Below are 22500 nucleotides of genomic sequence, written 5' to 3' on the forward strand. Positions count from 1 at the left end.
GGTGCGTTGAAACAGCTGGCGCGCTCCAACGTCGCTGTTTACCGAGAGAGAGAGAGAGAGAGAGAGAGACAGCTGGAATCGCTCGGGCTGTTTTGTTGTGAGAAACGATCCAGAATCTGGTTCTGCTGCCAGTATGTCCGCAAAAAAAATATATATATATTGTTTTATCACCTGTTAAGTCATTGAAAAGTTCAATTTCCATTCACTAACTTGTTGTGACGTGGGTATTTTGTGTATTTTGTGTTGAACGGTTAAATGTGCAACATTAAATACATTTAAGGAACGTTTAAAATTGTATTTAAGTAAAAAAAAAAAATACATGTTTAATGCTCTTCCAAGTGTTCTGAATTTTTCTCTTCCGTTAGGAAACGTTTCTTGGAAGACTGCGGCACTTCCTGGATGTGATCGACCCCAGCACACTCTTCGTGTCAGAGGTACTCAGACTCCTAACATCTGCGGATGTGGTCAGTCGGGATGAAGAGCTTAAAATCGACCCAGCGTTTTTTAGGGAATGGGGTTGAGTTACAGATAAATTAGGAAGCTAAACCTTATGCTGTTGGTATTGACAACTTAGGCTCTGGTGTATAAAAATTAAAAAAACTAGATGGCAGAATGTGTAAACTTGTATGCAAACTCCAGGTGCTAAACTAAAGGCTGAAATTTATGTGTAAGTGCCAACATATTTCTATTTGTAGTGCTGGATTTTATAACTACTGGACGATATGGAAAATAGGCTTATTAATAAAATAGAAATCTAAATGATTGATATCGATAATTATTTACAAATTCAAAGCACATATTTTAAGTGCAGCTTTGGCCATTTTATGCTGTTGCTTAATGACCTATTTTTAGATGCAGAACACACAAACACAGAATTCAAACTCAACCCTTTATTCAACCAACTTTCTACCAAAACTGCAAGTTTTTCAAAAAGAAAAAAAGAACGCGTGCTCTCTGAACTCTTTGAAGGGGGCGGGGCTTCGTAACGGAGCGTTCCTGGGTCTGCGTTTGTGATTGGTTGGGAGGATGTGATGACTGTAGTATTAACTAGCTAGTATTAATTAGCTAGAATGCAAAAGGAAGGAAAACTGTTCTTCCATTGAACTTTTTATTGACCCTTTTTTTTTCTATCACACCACATGTCTATTGATGGATATATATATTATTGAATTATCATCCAGTCTAATCCATGCACAATGTTGAATGATTAAAAGATTATGGCTTACCTTCAACAAATCAGTAGGAGCATTACAGTCCTTTTTATTGACCAGTTAGGATTTATCAAAGGAGAACAAAAGGTGAGAGAGATGCACATTTTTCCAAGTGGAAAAAATCAACTTTACATGCGTATGTGTGTATGGATATGATTTAGTGTTTGTTAATTCTATTTTAAACTTTGGTGCACATTTAGAGTTTTAGAACAGATCCTACAATTTTTTATGATTGAGACCCCTGTCTGCAGGTGAAGGTGTTGTTTGGGAAAATTGGCTGAATACTTTTGGTCAGTTTAACAGGGTGTTCATCCTAAGGACCTTTTATCACGAGCACATCGCTGGACTCCCAAAGTGGGAAAAGTAGCAGGACAACCAACTCCCCAAGATCAAAAATACAGATGCCAAAAATGTGTTGTGTTTTGCATAGAGCTGTCATAAAGCGTGGAAGTACTTTTCAGGTCTAGAGCAGGGGTCACAAACCTTTTGGAAACTGAGAGCTACTTCACTGGTACTGCGTCATATAAAGGGCTACCAGTACTGACGTTTGAACTAGAAGAATCAGCGTTTACCTTAACTCTATGTAAAACGTATTTTCATCACCTTTTTTAAGTTACTGTTATTTTTTAAATCTTCATAGATGTGAGTGTAATTAAAACAAGAGCGACAGAATAAAATAAAAGTTTAGATGCAGATCACTGGTGGGTTGTGCTATCTTTAAAACAGGTTTGTGCACGTGAGAGTCTGTAAAGCAATCACAGAGCCTGCATGTTCATATCCACATAAAACACACCAAGTGCTGCATCATGAAGATGTCTGACTACTGGTTCCAACATTTAACTGTACCTTACCGAGTTCGCCGCTTGACCTTTTGTGCCATAAGCTGTTTTCTGTAAACATAGGGCTGCTCTGCTTGGTGTCACATTCGAGGAGCCATGAGATCCGTAGCTCTCTGGGTAATCCAGCTAGATGTGAACTCTTCGGCGACAGGAATGGGAGCAGTAGCTGCGTGGTTGTGATGCGCTGGAGACGTTTGGAGCAGGTGTGAGCCCTGGGTCCCACTGAGCAGGAGGCAGCCTCAGCTTGGCTCCAGTGGCGAATGCTGAGGGTCGTAATTTACATGAACAGGACCTCATGTGTCACAGACAGTTCTAAATGTACACACACAGTAGTCAATCCGCATTTGTGCTAGTACATTTGGTCACATTCCAGCTGCACATTTTAGTTTGTGCTATTGGGATTTTGGAATCAACAGAAAGTTTAATGGTAAGAAATTTTTTGAATTGAATTTTGAACAAGTAAAAAAATAAGTGCTCCGTGAATTTATCATTCAGCATTATGATATGATGATGCGGTTGGTAAGCAGGAACGGGGCAGTTGGTCAGAGCTGAGAGGCATATGGTTGGGGTTGAATTCAGGGCAACACTTGGAGGAAAACTTTCTAGACAAAAGGCTTGAGACAGAGAGAGGTTCACGTTCCAGCAGGAGACCAACCCTGAACAACCCGAGCTACGGTGGGACTGTTCAGATCAGAGCACATGTCTGTCCTCCAATATCCCAGTTAAAGTCCAGACCTTTTGTTTGTAAAGTGCCAAAAATATAGAAAAGTTGAAGGCGTGTAAATTTGTTTTGTCAGACACTGTATACCAATGCAGTTCAAGGCTTACAATACAAACTGACATGTTTGTGGTGTTATGTGTGGCATTAGATGTTTATCACGCAATAACAAAATGCAAGACGTGTTTTTTTCCCAGAGTAACTGTAGTTTTTCATTTTCTGTGTCTTCTATCACACCAGAAACGGCTGCAGGAGTGTATTAAGTTGCTTGACGGCTTCAAACAAGGAACTCTGCCTCCAGGAGTCACAGACGCTGAGGTAAAAACAGGCAGCTTCAAGTGGAAAACTTTTTTTTGTGTGCGTGTGTGTGTGTGTGTGTGTGTGTGTGTGTGTGTGTGTGTGTGTGTGTGTGTGTGTGTGTGTGTGTGTGTGTGTGTGTGTGTGTGTGTGTGTCAACCAAATATGGCTTTATGGTCACAAAAATTGAATATGTGTAAAAACAAAAGGAAGTTATTGCTACTATTTAAATTTTCTATGATTTCAACAGCTATGGAAAGCCCAGAAGATAAAGCAGGTAAGAGTTTCAGGTTTTATTTATTTGAATAACAATGCAAATCACAATTTATAATCATAAGTTGACACCAGACATTGCCTTTTGGTCTACTGCCCGCTTAATGGCATAAGGCCAGCCAAGCTTATTGATATAGCACCAGTCATACACAAGGCAATCCAAAGACCCTTAATAAAACTACAGACGGTCTGAGAAATTGTCAGTTGATCGCCCGATATTTTACTTAGCTGGGCCTGACGAATAATCTGCCGGTTTGATCTTTCTTCTGGGCAGTGAATGTGACATATTTGACAACTAAAAACAGAACACCAGCGGGTTCTAGAAAGAAGGCTTTGTCTTTTCTACACACTACTTTGTGTTCAGGTTGCCTCGTTGGACCAGGAAGCTAGGCTTCAGCAGAAATCATGAAGACATCTTACGGCTAAGGTTCAAGTCAGGCTTTTTCTAAATCAGAGACTGTAAATCTGTCTCCGATCGGTGCGTCTCTAATGGAAACTTTTTATGCAGATCTGGACCTGGTCCGGTTCTAGACGGAATTTGCTGGTGTTAAAAGGCAACAAATAAAAAATCCTGGAGATTTTGGACGAAGTCGCCATCTGTTAAGACTGGAGGCATTATTCTGTAGTAAACAAAGCGATAAGCCACAACAAGTGAACATGTAAATGTTGAATGGATCAAAAAGAAGATAGACAATTTGACTGGACCCACATTACGATTTTGAGATTGTGAGCGCTTTTTCTGAATGCTACATCTTATCACTTTAGGCCATATCAACAAGTTTAAGCAGGATGATGGCTGCTCCAAAGTCTCTAGCCTGTAGGAAGCAGTAGATTCTCGGTAATAGAGGTGATTTTATTTCTCCTTCTGCGTACTAGTCCCTGTGAACTAAAGCGGTCTGAATCACTTTATTCTCATTATCGCCTGATTGTGCTTTCATTACAGGCCATCATCCACCCCGACACAGGGGAGAAGATCCTTATGCCCTTTCGGATGTCAGGTAGACTGGTTCGGTGTGGAAGTCCTGGGGGATGTGGGATCTAGGGGCTTGTTATGTGGTCCAACATAGAGCCGTTGTTCACCCTGGGACCTGTCAGGGCTCAACGGGGCTCTTCGGGTTGTCGCCGGCCTCGGAAAGGTCACACTCAGCTGGGGGCTGATTAAAACCTCTCTCCTGTGGTGGCAGCGAGTTTCTCAGGGGTTTTTGAAGAAGTAAAAAATAGTATTTTGGTTTAAGAAAAAAAATGATCTTTATTTATTCGTTTTTTCCCCCCCCCCAGTAAGTCAGAAGGTGGGTGTAAGTGAGAGAGGGAGAGCTGGGTGGTTGAAGAAGATAAGGTGGCAGTAGTTAATCAGTTCAGACCAACTTACTGCATTTCTCAATAACTGGGCCTAAACCGCGGTACCCAGGGCTGTGCAGGAGGTGTTTTGTAAAGAAGTTGTCCAGCTCCACATTTACAGCGTCTTGAGTTTTGTCAGTTTACAACCTGTAATTTATTGGGGTGCTGTATGAATAGATCAACACAAAGTAGTGTGTAGCTGTAAAGTAAAAGGAAAAGAATACATGGTTTTGAATTTTGTAACCACTTGTAACGCATTTTTAAAGCTGCAAGACTAGAGACGGATCGTCGGGTTAAGGCCCATTCACGTAAAAGACGGATACGGATACGTTTTGAGTGTTTCATACGTTCTAACCGTCGATTTCGTCCGTATTTTGACACGAAAATTGGGAGCTTACAATTACGGATGAAACGGATCAATACGGAGCAATACTACCGGAAGAGGTGGGGGCGCTATTGAGTTTGTAGTACAAAATGTCAACAAAATCACGAAGAAGGTTAGAATTCTGGGCTTTAAACAATGGCGGGTTTTGAGGAACGACTTTCGGAGCTTGTCTGCAACTAGCCACATTTATATGATGTGTCGTGTCCGGGGCACAGGGACAAACAAAAAGTTATGAATAGCTTTCAGGAAATCGGGGAGGCTCTGGGCATGACAGGGGATGTCGTAAAGTCCAAGTGGGCCGCAATTAGGGAGCGCCCAGCACTGCCACCTACAGGAAATATTGGTTATTGCGCACCTCAATGGACGGAGGTATGAAGGAGTCAACAGATAGAACGTACGGACAGAAATACGGACGTGTAGGCCATACGTAGGGTATGAATGGGCCTTAAGTTGGAAAGGCTCCCACATACTCGGGCGTACTGTGCGCATACTGTGAGCTGTGCGGGCTCTGTGCTGACTCTCCGCAGAAGTTGTTTCCTACAACGTTTCTTGTGGCAAATTCCTACAATTCCCACACTTTGGTCCACAGATCAATGTAAAGACTTCTTTCCTCAGAGAAGTTTAAAGGGTGGCACGCATGCGCAGTCTTAAAAATTGAGCTCTGCGCGTACCTGTATGCGTGAAGTCCGCCTCGAGTACGCCCGGACCTCCACAGAGTTAAGTGGGCCCGAGTATCTGGGCGCCTTTCTAGTTTTGACATTACAGTCAGGCAGTCTTATAGACTGCTCAGGGGTCCGATCACGTAGTGACGCAATGTCCCGTAATGGTCAAAATATGCATTGAGCAGAGCGGCTAAACTACAGGTTGAAGCAGCTTTTTGAGAAACATGAAGGATTTTAAGAGGTATGTGGTAGTCACTAATTAGTCTGGATAATCAATATGAATGATCAGCGACCACATCTTCAAATCTCAAAACATATGTTGATATAAATATATTTGGACATACTTATGTCAAATGTACCTGAAACCAACATTCTTCTGAGATCAGTCTGTAAAATGGGCGCAGACACTCATTAAAAACGGATCATTTGATCTACAGGCAGTGCTGGTTTCTGGTATATAACACATTAGCTTCGACAACTATGAATTTGTTTTCCTTTCAATTTGCAAGTGTACACTGCTTTGTATTGTTCCATCACATAAAATCCAGATTAGATACTTTGGACTTTTGTGGTTGTAATATGTACATTGTTTAAGCAATAATTGGAAAAGGATTAGAAGTTTAAATGAAAGTAATGTGTGAGTAATAGGACAGAAGAGAATAACTTTAATAAGTATAATAATCGCAGTCGTCGGAGCAATAATACTGACTGTGTTCTACAGGTTTTATCCCATTTGGCACTCCAGTGGTAAGGTTTTTATTAGTCATCTAATTTTTTTTATAATCTGAAGAAGTTATATTTGGGTATTTCTTATTAAATGAATGCTTTTTTTGTGTGTGTGTGCAGATTGTTGGCCTCCTTCTCCCTAATCAAACGATGGCATCAACCATCTTCTGGCAGGTACTTTTCACAACTGAAACTGACACCATTTTATTACTTAGCTAGTATCAGTGTATATTTACATGTATATTAACGTAATCTTTCTATATTAGGTTCTTCTCTGTTTAAAAGCTGTTCTCTTTACTTTAACTAGGCCAATATAGAATGATAGAAAAACACTACGTGTGCCAGAAGTCAGAAGGCGGTATTAAACCCTGAGAAGTTAGCATTACGTCTACCATCAGGCTCTCCTTCATTTCCCCTCCTCTTGCTTTTTTTTCCAGTGGTTAAACCAAAGTCACAACGCCTGTGTGAACTACAGCAACCGCAACGCATCCAAGGTACCTCACCTTAATATACTGAGCCTTTCTATTTGGTGATTATTCAAACTTATTTCATGCTCTTTCTACAGCCCGCTCCATTTTCCAAATTCTTCCAAGGTTATGTGGGGGCGGTGACCAGTGCTGTGTCCATCGCTGTAAGTTCCTGTTTCACTCGTTGCTGATTAATAACAGTACACAGATACACACTTCCAGCCACATTTATTTGCACCCCTGGTAAAGGTGTGTAAAAAGCATTAAGATAAACTCCTCCTTTGTTGTAGCCAGAGGTGGGTAATCCAGGTTCAGACAGTAAAAAGCCTGTACAGAGATTAGCTCCTATCATATTCATTCCCAGCTTCACAGCAGAGACAGGGACTAATGGTGAACTCACCTGGTTAAGTAAAAATAACAAAGGAACACTAGGCAGGGCTTCTACTCTCTGAAGTCAGATTTATCACCTGTGGTTGCAGCAGCATAATCCTACACTGAACATGTATTAAAAACTCCAACCTTTCATTTAGATCCATTTATACCATGACTAAAAAACAAAAAAAGTCCTATGTCCAAATGGCATCACTGGTGCCACAATTATTAGCACCCCTTGTCACGTTACCATGAATGTAACTGACACTTTTCTTTATTTATATTATGCCATGGTTGAGGATTTGTGATGCTGTGGGCCTGTTTTTCTCCCAAAGGCCACAGGAATCTTGTTAGAACACATGGCATCATAAACTCCCTGAAAGACCAGGGGTTGTAAAAATGAAAGAGCAAACCTCCGGTGGATTCTACCTGTAAACTGAAAGGTGGTCATCATTTTCTCTCAGTGGTTAACTATTTAATTTTAATATAATTTTTTTTTCAAATGTTTGGTGTAATATTAGACTCCTGTAATCAAAGCTAAATTCATTCATATATCTTTACCATTGATGGCCGTAAAAGTCGAGAGTCTTAGAGGTGTACAACTGGAGGTCATACAGTCCGGTGTAGAACATTTCAGTGTTTAGTTTTATCGTTGTTTATTACTGTCAGACTAATAATATTCTTAATAATAAAGTGAATGATAATTAAAATGTTCAGTTATTATAAACATTTGATGTCAAAATATTATGATTTAGGGAAACATAACTTCTCTTATAGACAGTACCATCTTACTTCATTTGTATAAATGTCAATTGGTCCTGTAGATTTCCAGTTCTAAAAAACAAATGTTTTTTTCACTTTCTTTAGAATTTTCCTGATCTTTATGTAAAATTGCGTAGAAATCAGAGATTGTTTGGTTCTAATATTGTGATTCATTGTATATTAGAAATTTAAGCAACATATAACATGCCCAGCCTTCTATATATTTATTAGTTATTTATTATGTTTTCACAGATATTAGTATGACATTTGTTTCACATGAACTAAAATCTGTTTGGAGTCATACAGATCAAGTTAAGCCCTGTTAAACCTCTGGCAGATTAAAAACTTTTTTTCTGATGCAAAATAAGACAGATATCTCTCAAAAGATAATAAAACAGTGAATTTGGAGTATCAATTTAAATAACAATTGTCTGTTTTTATTTAAATAAATGGCAGGTCAATATTCAATGTTGTTCATTGGCTATTCAACGATAAAACCTTTCTTAGAATTGCTGACCAGCTTTTTGCCCGCTTCCACTGGTATTTTAATGATTTATTTAGTGATGAGCTTCAAGTCTTTGAGGTTGTAAGGCCTCCTTGCCATCACCCTAATCATTGGGTCCCTCCATAGATTCTCAATTAGATTCAAGTCGGGACTCATGCTGGGCTGTTATTAATATCATTATTCCAGAAGAATCATGCTGATAATAATGAAAAGAGTATTTTAAACCTAAATCTGCCAACAGTATGAATCATTTGAGGCTGATCTGTATAAACCCGAGGTCATGTGTGTTACACACTAAAATTGTAAAAATGGCTGTTTTGTTTCTAAAAAAAGTTACTTTGCACACAGAACAAAATAATTAGTTTATTCAGAATCAGAAATACTTTAATAATCCCAGAGGGAAATTGTTGAATTCAGGTGTTTTTTGTTTTTATCTTTGCCCTTATTTTATAAGTAATGGCATGGTGGATAAATTTAGAGCTACACAGACCAGAATAATTTGTTTTCCATTTTCATTTTTTTTCAAGTTTTGTAATGCCTATATTTAATTTAGCCTGTTCTTATTTCCTTTTAAGATATATAGCTAACATCGTTCAAAATAGTTTTTCTCGGCTCTCCCAGTCTGAGACGTCAAAAAATATTTTTTATTTGGAGCGGAGAGGACGTCACACTGCATGTGAAAGGCAGAATCTTTTAAAACAAAGAAAAATTTATTTAGTTTAGTTAATTTTAAACTGGCTTTCGCATTTCATATTAGCTGTTAGAGCTGCTAGCATTACTTAAAAAAAATGCAGTTTCCACGAGTGTTGCCTGGAGAGTGTCAATACCTTTTTTATTTTTTCGAGATTTCCAAAATGCTGCCAAACCTGGACAGAATGAGGTTAAAAGCTCAAAAGAATAGTAAAGAGGAAGTTTGACATGAAACACTCAGCCTTCCTGTTGTCCTTGCTGAGAGCCTCTCTCTCACACAGTTTGAATGAACCACAGACGTGTCTCAACATGTCCTAGAAAATACAGTTACAGTTAACCTTGAGTCTTTAGCCCATATCCTGGACCGTGTCTACTTAAGGCAAGGCAAATTTATTTGTATAGCACATTTCAGTACAAAGACAATGCAAAGTGCTTTACATGAATAAAATCTGGGAAAATAAAAACAGAATCAAAGCAAGTTGGAATAAAATGTTGAAAAAAAATTAAACAAGGCAAAACGTGGGAAAATGGAAACTAAAAGCAAATATTAAAAGCAGTTGGACTACAAACTTGAACAAATACTTTTTCAGTAAAACAGTTTAACTAGAACAGTTGAATCTAATCCTAAACAAAGGCTTCGTTAAAGAGTCCCAGAATGGACAAGGGTGTGCTTTCTTTTTACCTGTAGCTCTTTCCTCCCTAATGTTCACTTATTAGAATCCATGTGGTTGAAAGCTGCAGTCAGCAACACATCCACATGTACATAAGACAATCGGTACTTATTTATTACCTCAACAGAGTCTTTTTCTTTATCTTTAAAAAGCAACACTGCTCCCTTTACTACAGAACATTTTCAAATCTAAGCTGTTATTTACACGTTTTTTTCTCTCTGTGACACAGTAATCAGGCGTTTAGACAGAAATGCTGTCATTCAAAGAAATCGAATCTCAGCATAAACCTTTTTATTCACAGCCCTCCAAATGCTATTTTCATTTTTCTTACCTCCATGTCATCACCTAAAACGTCAAAAAGAGTATAATGTCCTCTTGTACGGCCGGCTGAGACGGCCTCGATCTCGGACAAAGACCTCAAACCGAGCCAATTACTGGTCCTGCTGGGCGTATTCCGGCTGATGGCCTCAGGCCCGACAACGATGGCAAGCACAGAGAAGAAAAAAAATCCCAGGGAGTCTGAAGGGAGGAACGACATGCCGGGAGGGGGGCAAGAGCCCTCCAATTACACGTCCATTCTAGTGGCAACCCCACGCTGGGCTGAGGAAAGCTGGAGGCTGAAGGTTTTTTTTTTTTCGTGTCGGTTTGTTATCCGAACATGTTCTCCTGCGATTAGATCGCTTTGGGACTATAATATACAACATAGCCTGATTATTTAGGTGTTTCAAGAGAAGTGAGCCTCTCTGTGACGCTTAAAAGTTCCTAAATATTCTGCTTGTCGCACACGTGCCCCGTATCACTTACACGTGTTTTTAACCTTCAGGTCGGGCTGAATGTTTTAATCCAGAAAGCAAACCGATTAAGTCCAACTGGCAAGCTTTTGGTGCAGAGGTTCGTCCCCTTCCCTGCAGTGGGTAAGTTTCTAAAAGCGTGGTATTTCACAGAATTTTTTTTTTCCAGCTTTGCTTCAGGTTTGAATTGGTACGCCTTTATGCACATCTGACAGACAAAAACTACCGCAGTATTAGTTAAACGACACGTAGGATCTTTCTCAAAGCATCAGCCAGAATGACATCAGAGCACCGCGGTATAAGTCGTACCCATAGAGCCTATAGAGTTGTAGAAACCTGCTTCTTTTCTGAGATCACATCATCTCTATGTGAAAGCCAAAAAAGAGCGATATATATATATATATATATATATATATATATATATATATATATATATATATATATATATATATATATATATATAATATATATATATATATATATATATATTATAATTATAATTATTTTTTTTTATTATTATTTGTCCGTTTTCGTCTCTGCAAGGCTAGAGGCGTGCTGAGAGCTTGCTTTGTCAGATGTGCGCGGAGCCACAAAGCTGATTTTCGTGCCACCTCCCCGCATCACAATCACACCCAGGGGTATAGACCCGTGTCCCACAATGCTCCGGGCTGCTGGCGCGTAATTAAATTGTTTGCCTGCCACCCCCCACTCCCCCCCCCGCTCCCCCCCCCATGCCATGGCGGCTCTTCTAATTAAATCAACAGGTTTCTGCAGTGCAGCCTTTGCCTGGTAATTGGCTGCTCGCTGGAACTCTACTGCTGCAAACAAATTGGATAATTACCCCTAAAGTGGCGTCTATGTCAAGGCCCCATTTACCTGCTTTCAGTTCGGGCATTGTTGTCGCTGTTGTTGTGTTTGTAGGCCCATATAAAAGGTAATTAAAACGGCTAATTGAAGCGAGGGGAAACCAAAGTGCTGTTTGAATTTTCACCCATTTGATTGTGCTCGGTTACTTAAGGCAAGATTTATTCTGTAATAAGCTAATCAAGGAATTGCCTGTCATTCAAATAAATGATCAAGACTATACCTGGAGCTATATCCAGTAAAAAATCTGGCAGTTTGTTTTAACTAGAAAATATTTGTCCTTGTGTGCGAAGTTTAGGTCTTCATTGTGTTAAAAAATTATTGGTTGGATTTCCATCAGTCTCCCAGTAGTAATCGAAGACAATTAGAATGCACATAAATGTAATTGTTTTGAATAATGACAACAAGGAATGTCAGCATTAAGCTGTAAAGATTTGGTAATTATCTATACAATTTCCCAATTACTTTATTGCCTTTATTAAGGTAATTACAAACATGTTTTTGAGAATTTGATCTTTCTGTTGTAGTTTTTGTTATTCCTTTCCAAAATCATTATATCTGTCCTTTTCTAAATGAGCCCGGATTAAATGGTCTCAGTTAATTAAATTCCCCTCACAAGGCAGCCTGCCACCCCTCCGGGGCCCAGGAAAGATAACTCCGAACGCTGTTGTCTTAAATTAAAAAGGCTCGGGGCAGAACCACTAAACTCTCTAAAATGAGTTTTTCTCATTCCTATTAGAGTCAAGAAGAAAGGTCTATCTACACTAACATACGTTTGTATTCATTTTGACTAGCGTGAATAAATAAGACAGGAGCTCTACCGCCGTTTGTCAGCTTGCCAGGTTTTGTGTTCGGTTGCTGATTTGACTGTTTTCTTTGTTTTAAAGGTTCCGGGCTGTCTTTTTTTTTTATGGATGTTATCTGACAACTATGTGACGTGTATTTGTACTTTATTTGGCTCCTGGATAAAGAAAACTTTGATTTCTACTACAGGAACACATTCGCTTTTAGGGGATGAAAATCTGGTTTCCTTCAGAATCTTGATGCTGTGGACGGTGTCAACACTACTGAGTGAAAACGGGTCGAAGATTATCCATTTTTAGCGTCAGGGAGGTGTTTAAAACAAAGTCAGGGGAAGCACAGCGATGTAAGAAGTTATTCCAAAGGAAACCGTATTTTCTACATGTCAAGACTTGTCTTTGGGCTTTTCAGGCTGTGAGAGGAGCGAGATTTGAAGCAGATAACATTAACGTAAGCTTTAAGGCCCCATCTGTTAGGGAACATACGAGATTTAGAAATATTGGCATCCATCTTAAAATCTATATTTACAAGTCTATATTTGCCAGTGAATGGACAAGGGGAGTGCTGCATGATTAAAACTACCCACACTAATGGCTAGAAGGCAATTTACAGTTTTAACTCTTTTTCTTTAAAATATAATGAAAATGTTCTTACTGCATCAACTTTATCTCAACAATCGCTGAGTTCCATAGCGTTGCCTCTGCTCCTAATATAAGTAATTAATGGCCCGTCACATCATTAAAACTGGAAAAAAACATGTTAAAAGCTGGAAACGTTTTAATAGTCTTAAAGAGATGGGGAATCTGCTACAATATGAATCAGCTACTCAACATCTGACAAACACCGGTTAACTAAAATTGTCCACAAGACACCGATCAGCCAAACAAACGACTCAATCAACTTTACCAGCACCGGACAGCCGCCACGGTAGACAGAATAGAGCACTTTACTTGAGGTCCGACTCATTGTTGTTTCAAAGATGATTCCGAAATTATCTTTACGTAAAATAAACAAATGCGATGCAGACAAGAAGAACATTTCAGACAGATGAACTTGGAGGCAATGGCGATAAACTCCTTTGCTTGTTCCAGTAAGGAAGCTTTCCATCAGGAGTATGTGGCGTCCACTGACATCAGCTCAGTGAAACAGTGTGCACGTTCACTTCTGGAGTTTAATGCAATTCAATAAACTGAATTGTGTCTGAAACACAACTGCAAGCCCACCATGGTTGTTGTTTGTGTTAGAGCATGCGTGTTAATGGAGAGGCGAGGTCTACATCGGCTCGCGTCTGCAAAACCACTAGTCTAGCCGGTCATGTAGATTGGAGGGGGAGTTGGTGAGTTTGTCCTTCAATTGGCGGGTTGCCAGTTTGATCCCCTGCTCCGACCGTCTCAGCCGCTGTGTTTTTGGGCAAGACACTTCACCTGAATTGCCTGCTGGTGGTGGTCAGAGGGCCAGGTGGCCTGCCCCAGGGCAGCTGTGGCTACTAACATAGCTCACCACCATCAGGGTGTGAATGGGTGAATGACTGATTGAAGGGTAAAGTGCTTTGGGATTGTCGGACTAGTTGAAGCGCTATACAAGTGCGAGCCATTTACCATAACTACAACACAAATGGCAACACTAAAGGACATAACTAAATACAGTTTTTTTTCCAATCATTAAGACTCAGATGTCTTCTCCATATCAATTCCCCCTCCTTCCAGCAGCCTGATGGACTCCTGGTGTTGCGTAATAAAACATCCTCTCCCCTAGCCGGTATTTGAATCTCATCAAAAAGAAAGGTGATTCATAATCTAAACAAAACAAACTGTTTACCAAATATGTGCTCCCATATTAACAAGTCCCAAACCAATATTATAAAATGAAATGATAATCAATTGTGCTAGTGTGAAAGAAAATATTAAAAGCCAACACTGATAAATGGCTGGAGGAACCTGGACAAAGTCATGATGCTGGGAGAGCTAAGACAGCTCAGTTTAGTAGACTTGGTTATTATAAAGTTACTGAGTCCTTCTAGTTTTTCCTCCAGTGTTAGCTCAATCTATTTAACATTCATTTATGTTGTTTTTTTTGGTCCACAGGAAACTTGATGAGGACTGGTAGGAGAGGTGGTCAACTGTGGGATTCTTTAAAGTTTTTAATTTGTTTTCTCTTCCCAGCGAGTGCTAATATCTGCAATGTGGTGCTCATGAGACACACTGAGCTGTCTGATGGTATTGATGTGATTGACGACAGCGGGAAGGTGGTGGGGACATCAAAACTAGCTGCACGTCATGTAAGTCCCAAAGCCCTGGTTCTGTGTATTGGAATTTAAATTCATTTATTTTAACGATTCCCAGTTTTACATGCATTCATGAAAAGACGTTCTAATGTTTTACATATCAGGGCAGTATATAACAAAAGATGCTAATATAATGTCAATGTTATCGTTATTGATTTTTTTTAACAAAAACTCAACTCATAATATTACACAGAGGGAATCTGATAACTGACAGTAGGGTGAAATCACAAAGCCTAACCCTTGTTAATGAGAAAAGGCTAGAGGCACAGCGCAACCCAGTAGAGAGAGAGAGTTGTCAAGAAGGCAAGTTCAGTTTAGAGAAACAGAATATTTTCTTTTATTAGTATATGTAACCCCCCCCCCCCCCCCCCCCCCCCCCAAATGTTTGGTTCCACCACTGGTTGTTGAGAAAAAGACAGTCACCATTTGATTTGTTTCATTGTCCCATTTGTTGATTTGAGGTTCTGTTTGTCTGATTCAGTAAGATCATATGATTCCTTTGTCTGTCCTGATATGTATAACCTGAATATCAAAACAGATTATTATTATTAATATTATTGTTGTTATCATTCCCGTAGGACACATTTTAAAAGCGTTCTAATTTTGTGACAGGCACTTTTAGAGACTGCCCTGACCAGAGTAGTCATGCCCATGCCAATCATGGTGCTTCCTCCCATGATCATGGCTGTCCTGGAAAAGTAAGAAAATCTCTTTGATTAATTTTGACTCTACTGAAAATCACTTATCTGTCGGGTAACTTGATGATACATTTTTTTAAATGTATTTAACTGCCTCAATTTGGCTGATATGGAATATCTAATATATTAAATAGAATTGTATGCTATAATAATAATCTCCTAAGTAACATTTTACCGTTGTGGTCTTTTCCACAGACCTTGAACCCCCACTTTCCTCAATATGTTTTCAGTGCCTTGCCTCTTTGCACTCTTTCATATTTTTAGACCTTCCAGCTACTAACTTTAAACTATTTTATTTGGTGATGTATTGTATTTGGACCAACACAGGGTAGTGCACTTGGGAAGTGGGACAAAAAGGATGCATGGTTTCGAACACGGTTTACAATTAACATCTGAAAAGTATGGTATGTTTGTATTCAGCCCCCAAGGCATCTGTAGACTCATATTTTGCCACAATCAGAGCTTTACACATTTAGAGACTGAATCTTTCATCCACTCTTCTTTGCAAAACAGTTGAGACATATGTCTCTCTTCATCGTGGCAATAATCATTGCCACAACTATTGTGGCAATAATTTTCAAGTCTTGCCACAAATGCTAGATTTTATTTAGATCTGCACTTTAACGTCAGCATAAAGGGCATTGAAAACAAATGCAAGCCGCACTATTAAGATTTGACATTGTATAGGTATGTAAACTAGTATATGCTTATAAAATACCATATGTTATAAAGCAGAAGGTTTCTGAATGAAGAACGTGGCAAAGATTTTAGAGAATGCAAATATGTTGGCTAACAGTTAACAGTTAAAAAGTTGAAGCATCACTGTAGCTTGGATGTAGTTTTATTAGGCCTGGCGCCCTTTAAGCTGGCGGTGCTGGTTGGTAATTCTCCACAGCGGCCAGCATGACCAGAAACCCACAGCCAACACTTTGTGTTTTTAAACGCCATCTCTTCGTTACATGTCCAATCATTCTTGTAGTTTGAAATGATAACCTTTCTTTTTCATTAGAGTTAATAGGGAAAGCAAAGGATGGCAAACAGCTTATGGTAAATCTATCTTCTCACCTGCTTTGCCTCTGTTTTTTGCCGCACTCTATTTAGGCCCTTCCTACATTAATGTTGTGCATGTGTGAAAAAGCACTTGGATCATTTTACTTTACATTGTGGTGTAAAGTAAAATGATGGAATACAAACAATGTGTATTTTCAAGAATCATGGAGATAAATGGTGATCAAAATGCACAAATTTCTCCTAGAATTTAATGTAGCTATGTGTTGCCTTCTGATAACTTGGCATTGCAACTCTTTTCTTTAGCTCATATGGAGTACTACAGATTACGACCCTGATCTTATCCAAAATAACTCCAGATCAGCTCCTTCTAGCAAATATTATTTATTGTAGTCAAACATTAATTGTTCCTTTCTGGAGACCATGACTAGTTCATGAAAAAAAATAATTAAAGGACTTATATTGCCCTCCATTGTTTACCTTTTTTTAAAATGCCTTGTGTATTTTTGCCTGTACAATAAGGTTTTGGCACTTGTTAAACAGTGCACTGGTTTTGGAAAACAAAATCAAAATATCACACAGATATTAAATGCCCCATTATAGTCTTACTTTATTATTTATCAATCCACGCTTCTGTTAACCAACAGCAGGTGCCATTACAACACGCCCCATAGTAAAACTATAATAGCTACGAAATGACAGAAGAGTAAAATTAATTGCTCATAATTGGACTATGACGTTGTCTTTATGATGTGACATGTTTATGTGGCCGTCCTTTACTTGATGGATTCCTATGGTGTAACAGAGGAATTCAGACATCTCTGGGAACCCCGACAACGCTTGCCCCAACCACTCTGAGTGGGCGGGCTCAGACAGCACGACCTGTTCTCCAGGTGTGTTTGGGATTCCTGACACCTGAATAACTGAACAGGGAGGTAGAGAAAGACAGGAGTGTGCATGATGTGGGGGGGTTGCGTAAATGTGTTAGCAGGGAGTTGTGAGGGTGACTATCCCTTGCTTGTGTGCTGTTCTCAGCTCTCCTTTATGTCAGCTTGCCTTCACTGGCTCTCAATGGAGCGAGAACAAGGGGACAGAGACAGGTCCCCAGGTGGCCCCTCAATGATGGATTACACTGCTGAGAACATATTCAGCGGAGTGACAGCGGGATCTCTTCTCATCCACAGCCATGACTATATTAAGCAACTTGCATTCAGAAAAAAAAATCTCAAATTAAGACAAAATAATGGGGTTACATGATTTAGAAACAAGCTCATGTTGTCATTTTATGGTATTAGTTTGTCAGGAAGCATCAAGCTCTCAGTTTATTTTCCAGCACTTTACACTTTGGTGCTTACAGTGATTGAGGCCTACTCTTAAAAAAGCTTACATTACAGCTTACAGTCATTCTTTAATATTAACAGTAGTATGGTAATATAAGATTCTACCACACATGCCCTTTTTACCGCTAACAAAATGTCACTGGGGGTCACAGCTAACCAAAAAGTTAGCTTTGTAAACACATATCACACAAACTAAAATATTAGCTTCACAATCGTTAAACCGAAGCTAAGTAAGGAAATTTGAGGAAGCTAACGCTAGCCGCTAACAAACTGCTGTTGCTCAGTCTGTGTCACACGTCCCCAGACAAAAAGTGCTGCACGCACACACACGGCACATGACGAACGTGCGCATCATTGCATGTTTGAGGGAATATCTGTTTTAGTTCAGGATAAAATAACTTTTACACGCCAGTGGAAGCTAATGAGAAGAATATTCTATCCCTCTGTGGCCAGACTGCTGCATTTAGAAAAAAAACACGTTCTGCTTGACTAATTTGAAGCCATTCCAGTGTTTGCAGTTAAATTTAGAGACTCGTGACTTGACTTGGACTTGAGCACTGATGACTCGAACTTGGACTCGGACTCCTACCTTCAGATCATTCTGACTCGGAAATTGAGAAAAAGACTCGACTTTTTTTTATATCATTAGGCTATAATTTTAATATGTCATTAGAATATTATTTGGTGTAGGATTTTAATATCTAAATGTCGTACCGCGTGACGTCACCATCTCATGAGCAACGCCCCTTGCCGCTAATGTAGGGTAAACAGTGTGAGAGCGCACGTAGCAACAAGCCGTTACACATGCAACAGATACAACGATATGACCGACTTTAGAGCTGTTAAACTATCACAAAAGGATGTCTCAGGCGCCCATTTTATTGGTAGAACTGTGGAACAACATACCAACGTTCAGCTCAAACGATGGCTTGAGTGTCGAGGGCTCGGAAAGACTGGAAAACGGGCCGAGTTGATAGAACGGTAAGTCGTTGTTTTTCTCCTGCTCTGCGTTCATGGCATCATCGGCCATTTTTTTTTCTGTTTGTAGTCACCGTCCAGGAATCGGTATAAATTCTCCGGCCCGCCGAACAATTTAGTCCGGTCCGGTGGCCAAATGCATTATCATTATCAAACGGCTGTATCTCCTCGCTGCATCGACCGATCTGCACCAGATTTGTTGTGAGTCATGACGCATCATGTTAGCATTAGCGCGAGCTAACGCGAGCTAACATTGCAGTCTGGCTAATTTTAATGGCACATTATTGCAACTCACAGCTTACCTTTGAATCTCTGCGCTTCTGCTTCCAAGACGTCTATGCCTTCTTCTTTAATTTTTCTTAATAGGCCCTCGATTGAAAGACCTGCTAACGCCATAGCGCTTTCCTCCACAAACTGGAAAAAGACTGATTTCAACAGTATAGCTTGCTAAATTCAAAAGACAGCCAATCGGTTGTTGGTTGTATATATTTGACAGCTGATTCAACCAATCAGGTTAAACAAAGCTCCGCCTCTATGAGCGAGCGCCTGTCATTTGCCAGGGTGGCAAAATACCAGCAAAATCACAGTATAATATGAAATATAACAATGCAAACTGTATTCAAAATGTTAGATTGTTTTAATTGCAGAAAATAGTAAAATAAAAAAAATAAAAAATAATAATAATAAAATAATCACTATTTTTTTTCTTCTTAAAAATACACTTCCATAGCCATTTATTGTAAAATCTACATTGAATCAGTTATTTTCTAGTTATTGTTTTATCATTTTTCTTTCCTTGTTGCCCATCTTCTGAAAATGTACCCTAAAAGTATTAATAAAGAGTACATACTTGTACCATTTACTACTTGGGAACAAAAATGTACCTTTCAGGCCCTCAAAAAGTACAAATATGTGCCATAAAGTCCATTTATTAGTCCTATAGGGGTACACAAGTCTAAACTGTACCTCAGGGGACAGAAATGCACTCCTACTGTACCCTTTTTTCTGAGAGTGCATGGGGGAGGGCTGCCGAACGCGTTTGTGGGAATCGCCCGGTGGACGGGCGAGGAAAATGCGTGACAGCATCTGCGGTGGCGGGAGGCCGGCGGTGCGCAAACCCCGCCCGCCGGCCGACACCGCGGCGGTGGCCAATAGGCCGGAGCGCGCTTGGCTGCGAGGGCCGATCGATGCCGCTTGCGGCTATAACATCCTTCATATGCGGCCTATCAGCGTACCTCGAGTCGCTGTTGCACGTTCCATAACAACAATGTTTAAAAACCATGGTTAGGAGACATCTTAGACTTGGAAAAAGCGGTAGTTTTACCGAGTAAAACCAAGGGTAGCGTACAGCGAAAGAGTTATTAGTGCAATGGAATGTTACTGCTTCATGTCATACATCACACGTCACGGCATGTTCCTACAACAAACTTGGATCAATAGTGATTCGACTCGGACTTGACTCGGACTCGACTCTGATTTTTTTTTTTATGACTTGGACTTGACTCGGACTTGAACACTGGTGACTCGAACCTGGACTCGGACTCGAGGCATAGTGACTTGACTACAACACTGGTGCATAGGGATATGTAAATCTGTCACTTGGCCTGCCACACTCACTCTCAGTTTGAACGCACCTTTACAGTGTGGTGGTTTGCTTGGCTTTTGGGCTTGTTTTCATGGAGCAAGTCACTTCTCTCACGAGGGGTGTGTGTGTGTGTGTGTGTGTGTGAGAGAAAGTGAGATCTGAGTGTCTGATTATAGCAGGATGATTGACTTTGAAACTTTAGAAAATAAGCTGTTTTTAAGTTTATTGTTTTTAAATAAGCCCTATAATTCAAAATAATAATATATAATAATATAATAACACATTTATTTATATTTAGCTTTAATTCTTCATGTATTCAGTGGATTTCTTTCTCAGGTTTGAGTAGAGAGGATAGTCTCTCCTGCCTTTCTGCTAAGTAGTCTAAGTTTAGAGGCCTCTACAACATTTTAGCTGTCAAAAATGTTCGGTACATGGGGCAAAATTGGCAAGTCAAACGAACTCCGGGGCCAAAAAAAAAGAATAATTTAGGTTTTCTTTAGACCAAAAAAATTATTGTTATTTTTTTTCCTGCTCTACAGAATATGATCATTTTATCCATCCATCCATTTTCTGACCCGCTTAATCCCTCATGGAGTCGCGGGGGTTGCTGGTGCCTATCTCCAACGTTCACTGGGCGAGAGGCGGGGTACACCCTGGACAGGTCGCCAGTCTGTCGCAGGGCAACACATAGATAGACAGGACAAACAACCATTCACACACACACTCACACCTAAGGACAATTTAGAGAGACAAATTAACCTAACAGTCATGTTTTTGGACTGTGGGAGGAAGCCAGAGTACCTGGAGAGAACCCACGCATCCACAGGGCGAACATGCAAACTCCATGCAGAAAGACCCAGGGCTGGATTTGAACCCAGAACCTTCTTGCTGCAAGGAAACAGCGCTACCTACTGCGCCATGATTATTCTAAATAAATAAATTAGTCAGATTTTCAGCAGGACATGAATGTGTAAATCATTGTATATCCAAAGGTAAAATTGGGTTTTGTTCATTTGTAATATTAAAAGGTGATCATCCAGTTTGCAAATTATTTTGCATAATTTAATTTGACCCTTTAACAATAATAAACTGACTTTTTGGTCTAGCAATATAAGAATAGTATAAGGGTATTTTTTTAAATACTTGCTGAAATTAGCCAATTTTAATAATTGAATTCAAAGCAGATTTTAATGCACCAAATTCTACATTTGAGTAATAAAATAACATTGGAAAGATGTTACTATGAAATTAAAGAGAATGTCAAAAGTGTGTTTATTAAAAGATGAATACTTTCTATTGTACTTAACATTTTCAATTGTAAGATTTTAACTTACTAATTACTAACTAATAATTTTGCCCTAATTAAAAACTAAAAGCTTCCATCTGCATCAGCCGCCTGTGCTGGTGGACCAAATCTTTCTTGAAATGCAGTTTGGGGGGCCACCCAAAATCAGTACAGGGTCCACAAATGGGTATGCTTGGTTCAAGCTGTTATATGCTGGGTTTGCTTGATTGAAGCCTGTTGCAATGAAGCTTCCAGGATGCTGTCGTCTTCCAAGTTGATTGGTATTGCATTATTAACGAACACACCTGGTGACACAAAGTTCAAATGTAGTAGCCAATACATGCTACACAATGGAAGTACAAATGGATGGGTCTGTTACAGGGGTTTACATTGCACCGGTTGGAGTGTTCAGGTACCAGGCATTATGAGCCAGGGGCCTGCAGGTTATTCCACAGGGAGTGTTTGCACAGAAAATTAAGCTAACCCAGAGTGGCGTTATTGCACCTGTACATTACACTCATTATTACACAATGGCAAATGTCTAGGGGCTGTAACACAGGGTTATTAGTGATGCAGCACCCAGGTCTTTTCTGGCCAATATCGATTTCCACTTCTCTTTAAGGTCCAACTTTCTGATTCCGATTTCAACCGGTTTATTTTTAGAATAACAAGCGACTTCATTTGTTGCAGGATCTTTGGATAAAAAGGTAGATGTTTTGAGTCTAACAAATAGTTAAGGAAATAAGTCTATTCCCCTTCATGAGACAAAGCATATCTAAAGTACATCAAAGTAGGGCTGGACAGTAATTCAATAACAATATGTATGATTCGTTAGACGTATATCGATGATAGAAAAAAAAGGGTAAATAAAAAGTTCAATAGAGCAACAGTTTTCTTTCCTTATGCATTCTATCCATGTAGGTTAATATTACCGACATTACATCCTCCCA

The 22500-nt window shown here is 39.6% G+C and overlaps 1 protein-coding gene across 1 annotated transcript in view; it reads left to right on the forward strand.

Annotated features, from left to right (window-relative positions):
- The window catches only part of sfxn5a (sideroflexin 5a), a 32182-nt gene that overhangs the window by 2859 nt on the left and 6823 nt on the right, over positions 1-22500 (forward strand). The window contains exons 2-12 of the mRNA XM_036151187.1: positions 366-434; positions 3009-3086; positions 3316-3342; positions 4282-4336; positions 6445-6470; positions 6570-6623; positions 6887-6943; positions 7015-7080; positions 10740-10830; positions 14535-14650; positions 15269-15354. Of these exons, the coding sequence (XP_036007080.1) occupies positions 366-434; positions 3009-3086; positions 3316-3342; positions 4282-4336; positions 6445-6470; positions 6570-6623; positions 6887-6943; positions 7015-7080; positions 10740-10830; positions 14535-14650; positions 15269-15354 (725 nt within the window). The remainder of the gene's footprint in view (positions 1-365; positions 435-3008; positions 3087-3315; positions 3343-4281; positions 4337-6444; positions 6471-6569; positions 6624-6886; positions 6944-7014; positions 7081-10739; positions 10831-14534; positions 14651-15268; positions 15355-22500) is intronic.

Source organism: Fundulus heteroclitus, chromosome 19 (genome assembly GCF_011125445.2).
Source record: "Fundulus heteroclitus isolate FHET01 chromosome 19, MU-UCD_Fhet_4.1, whole genome shotgun sequence".
NCBI classification, from domain to species: domain Eukaryota; kingdom Metazoa; phylum Chordata; class Actinopteri; order Cyprinodontiformes; family Fundulidae; genus Fundulus; species Fundulus heteroclitus.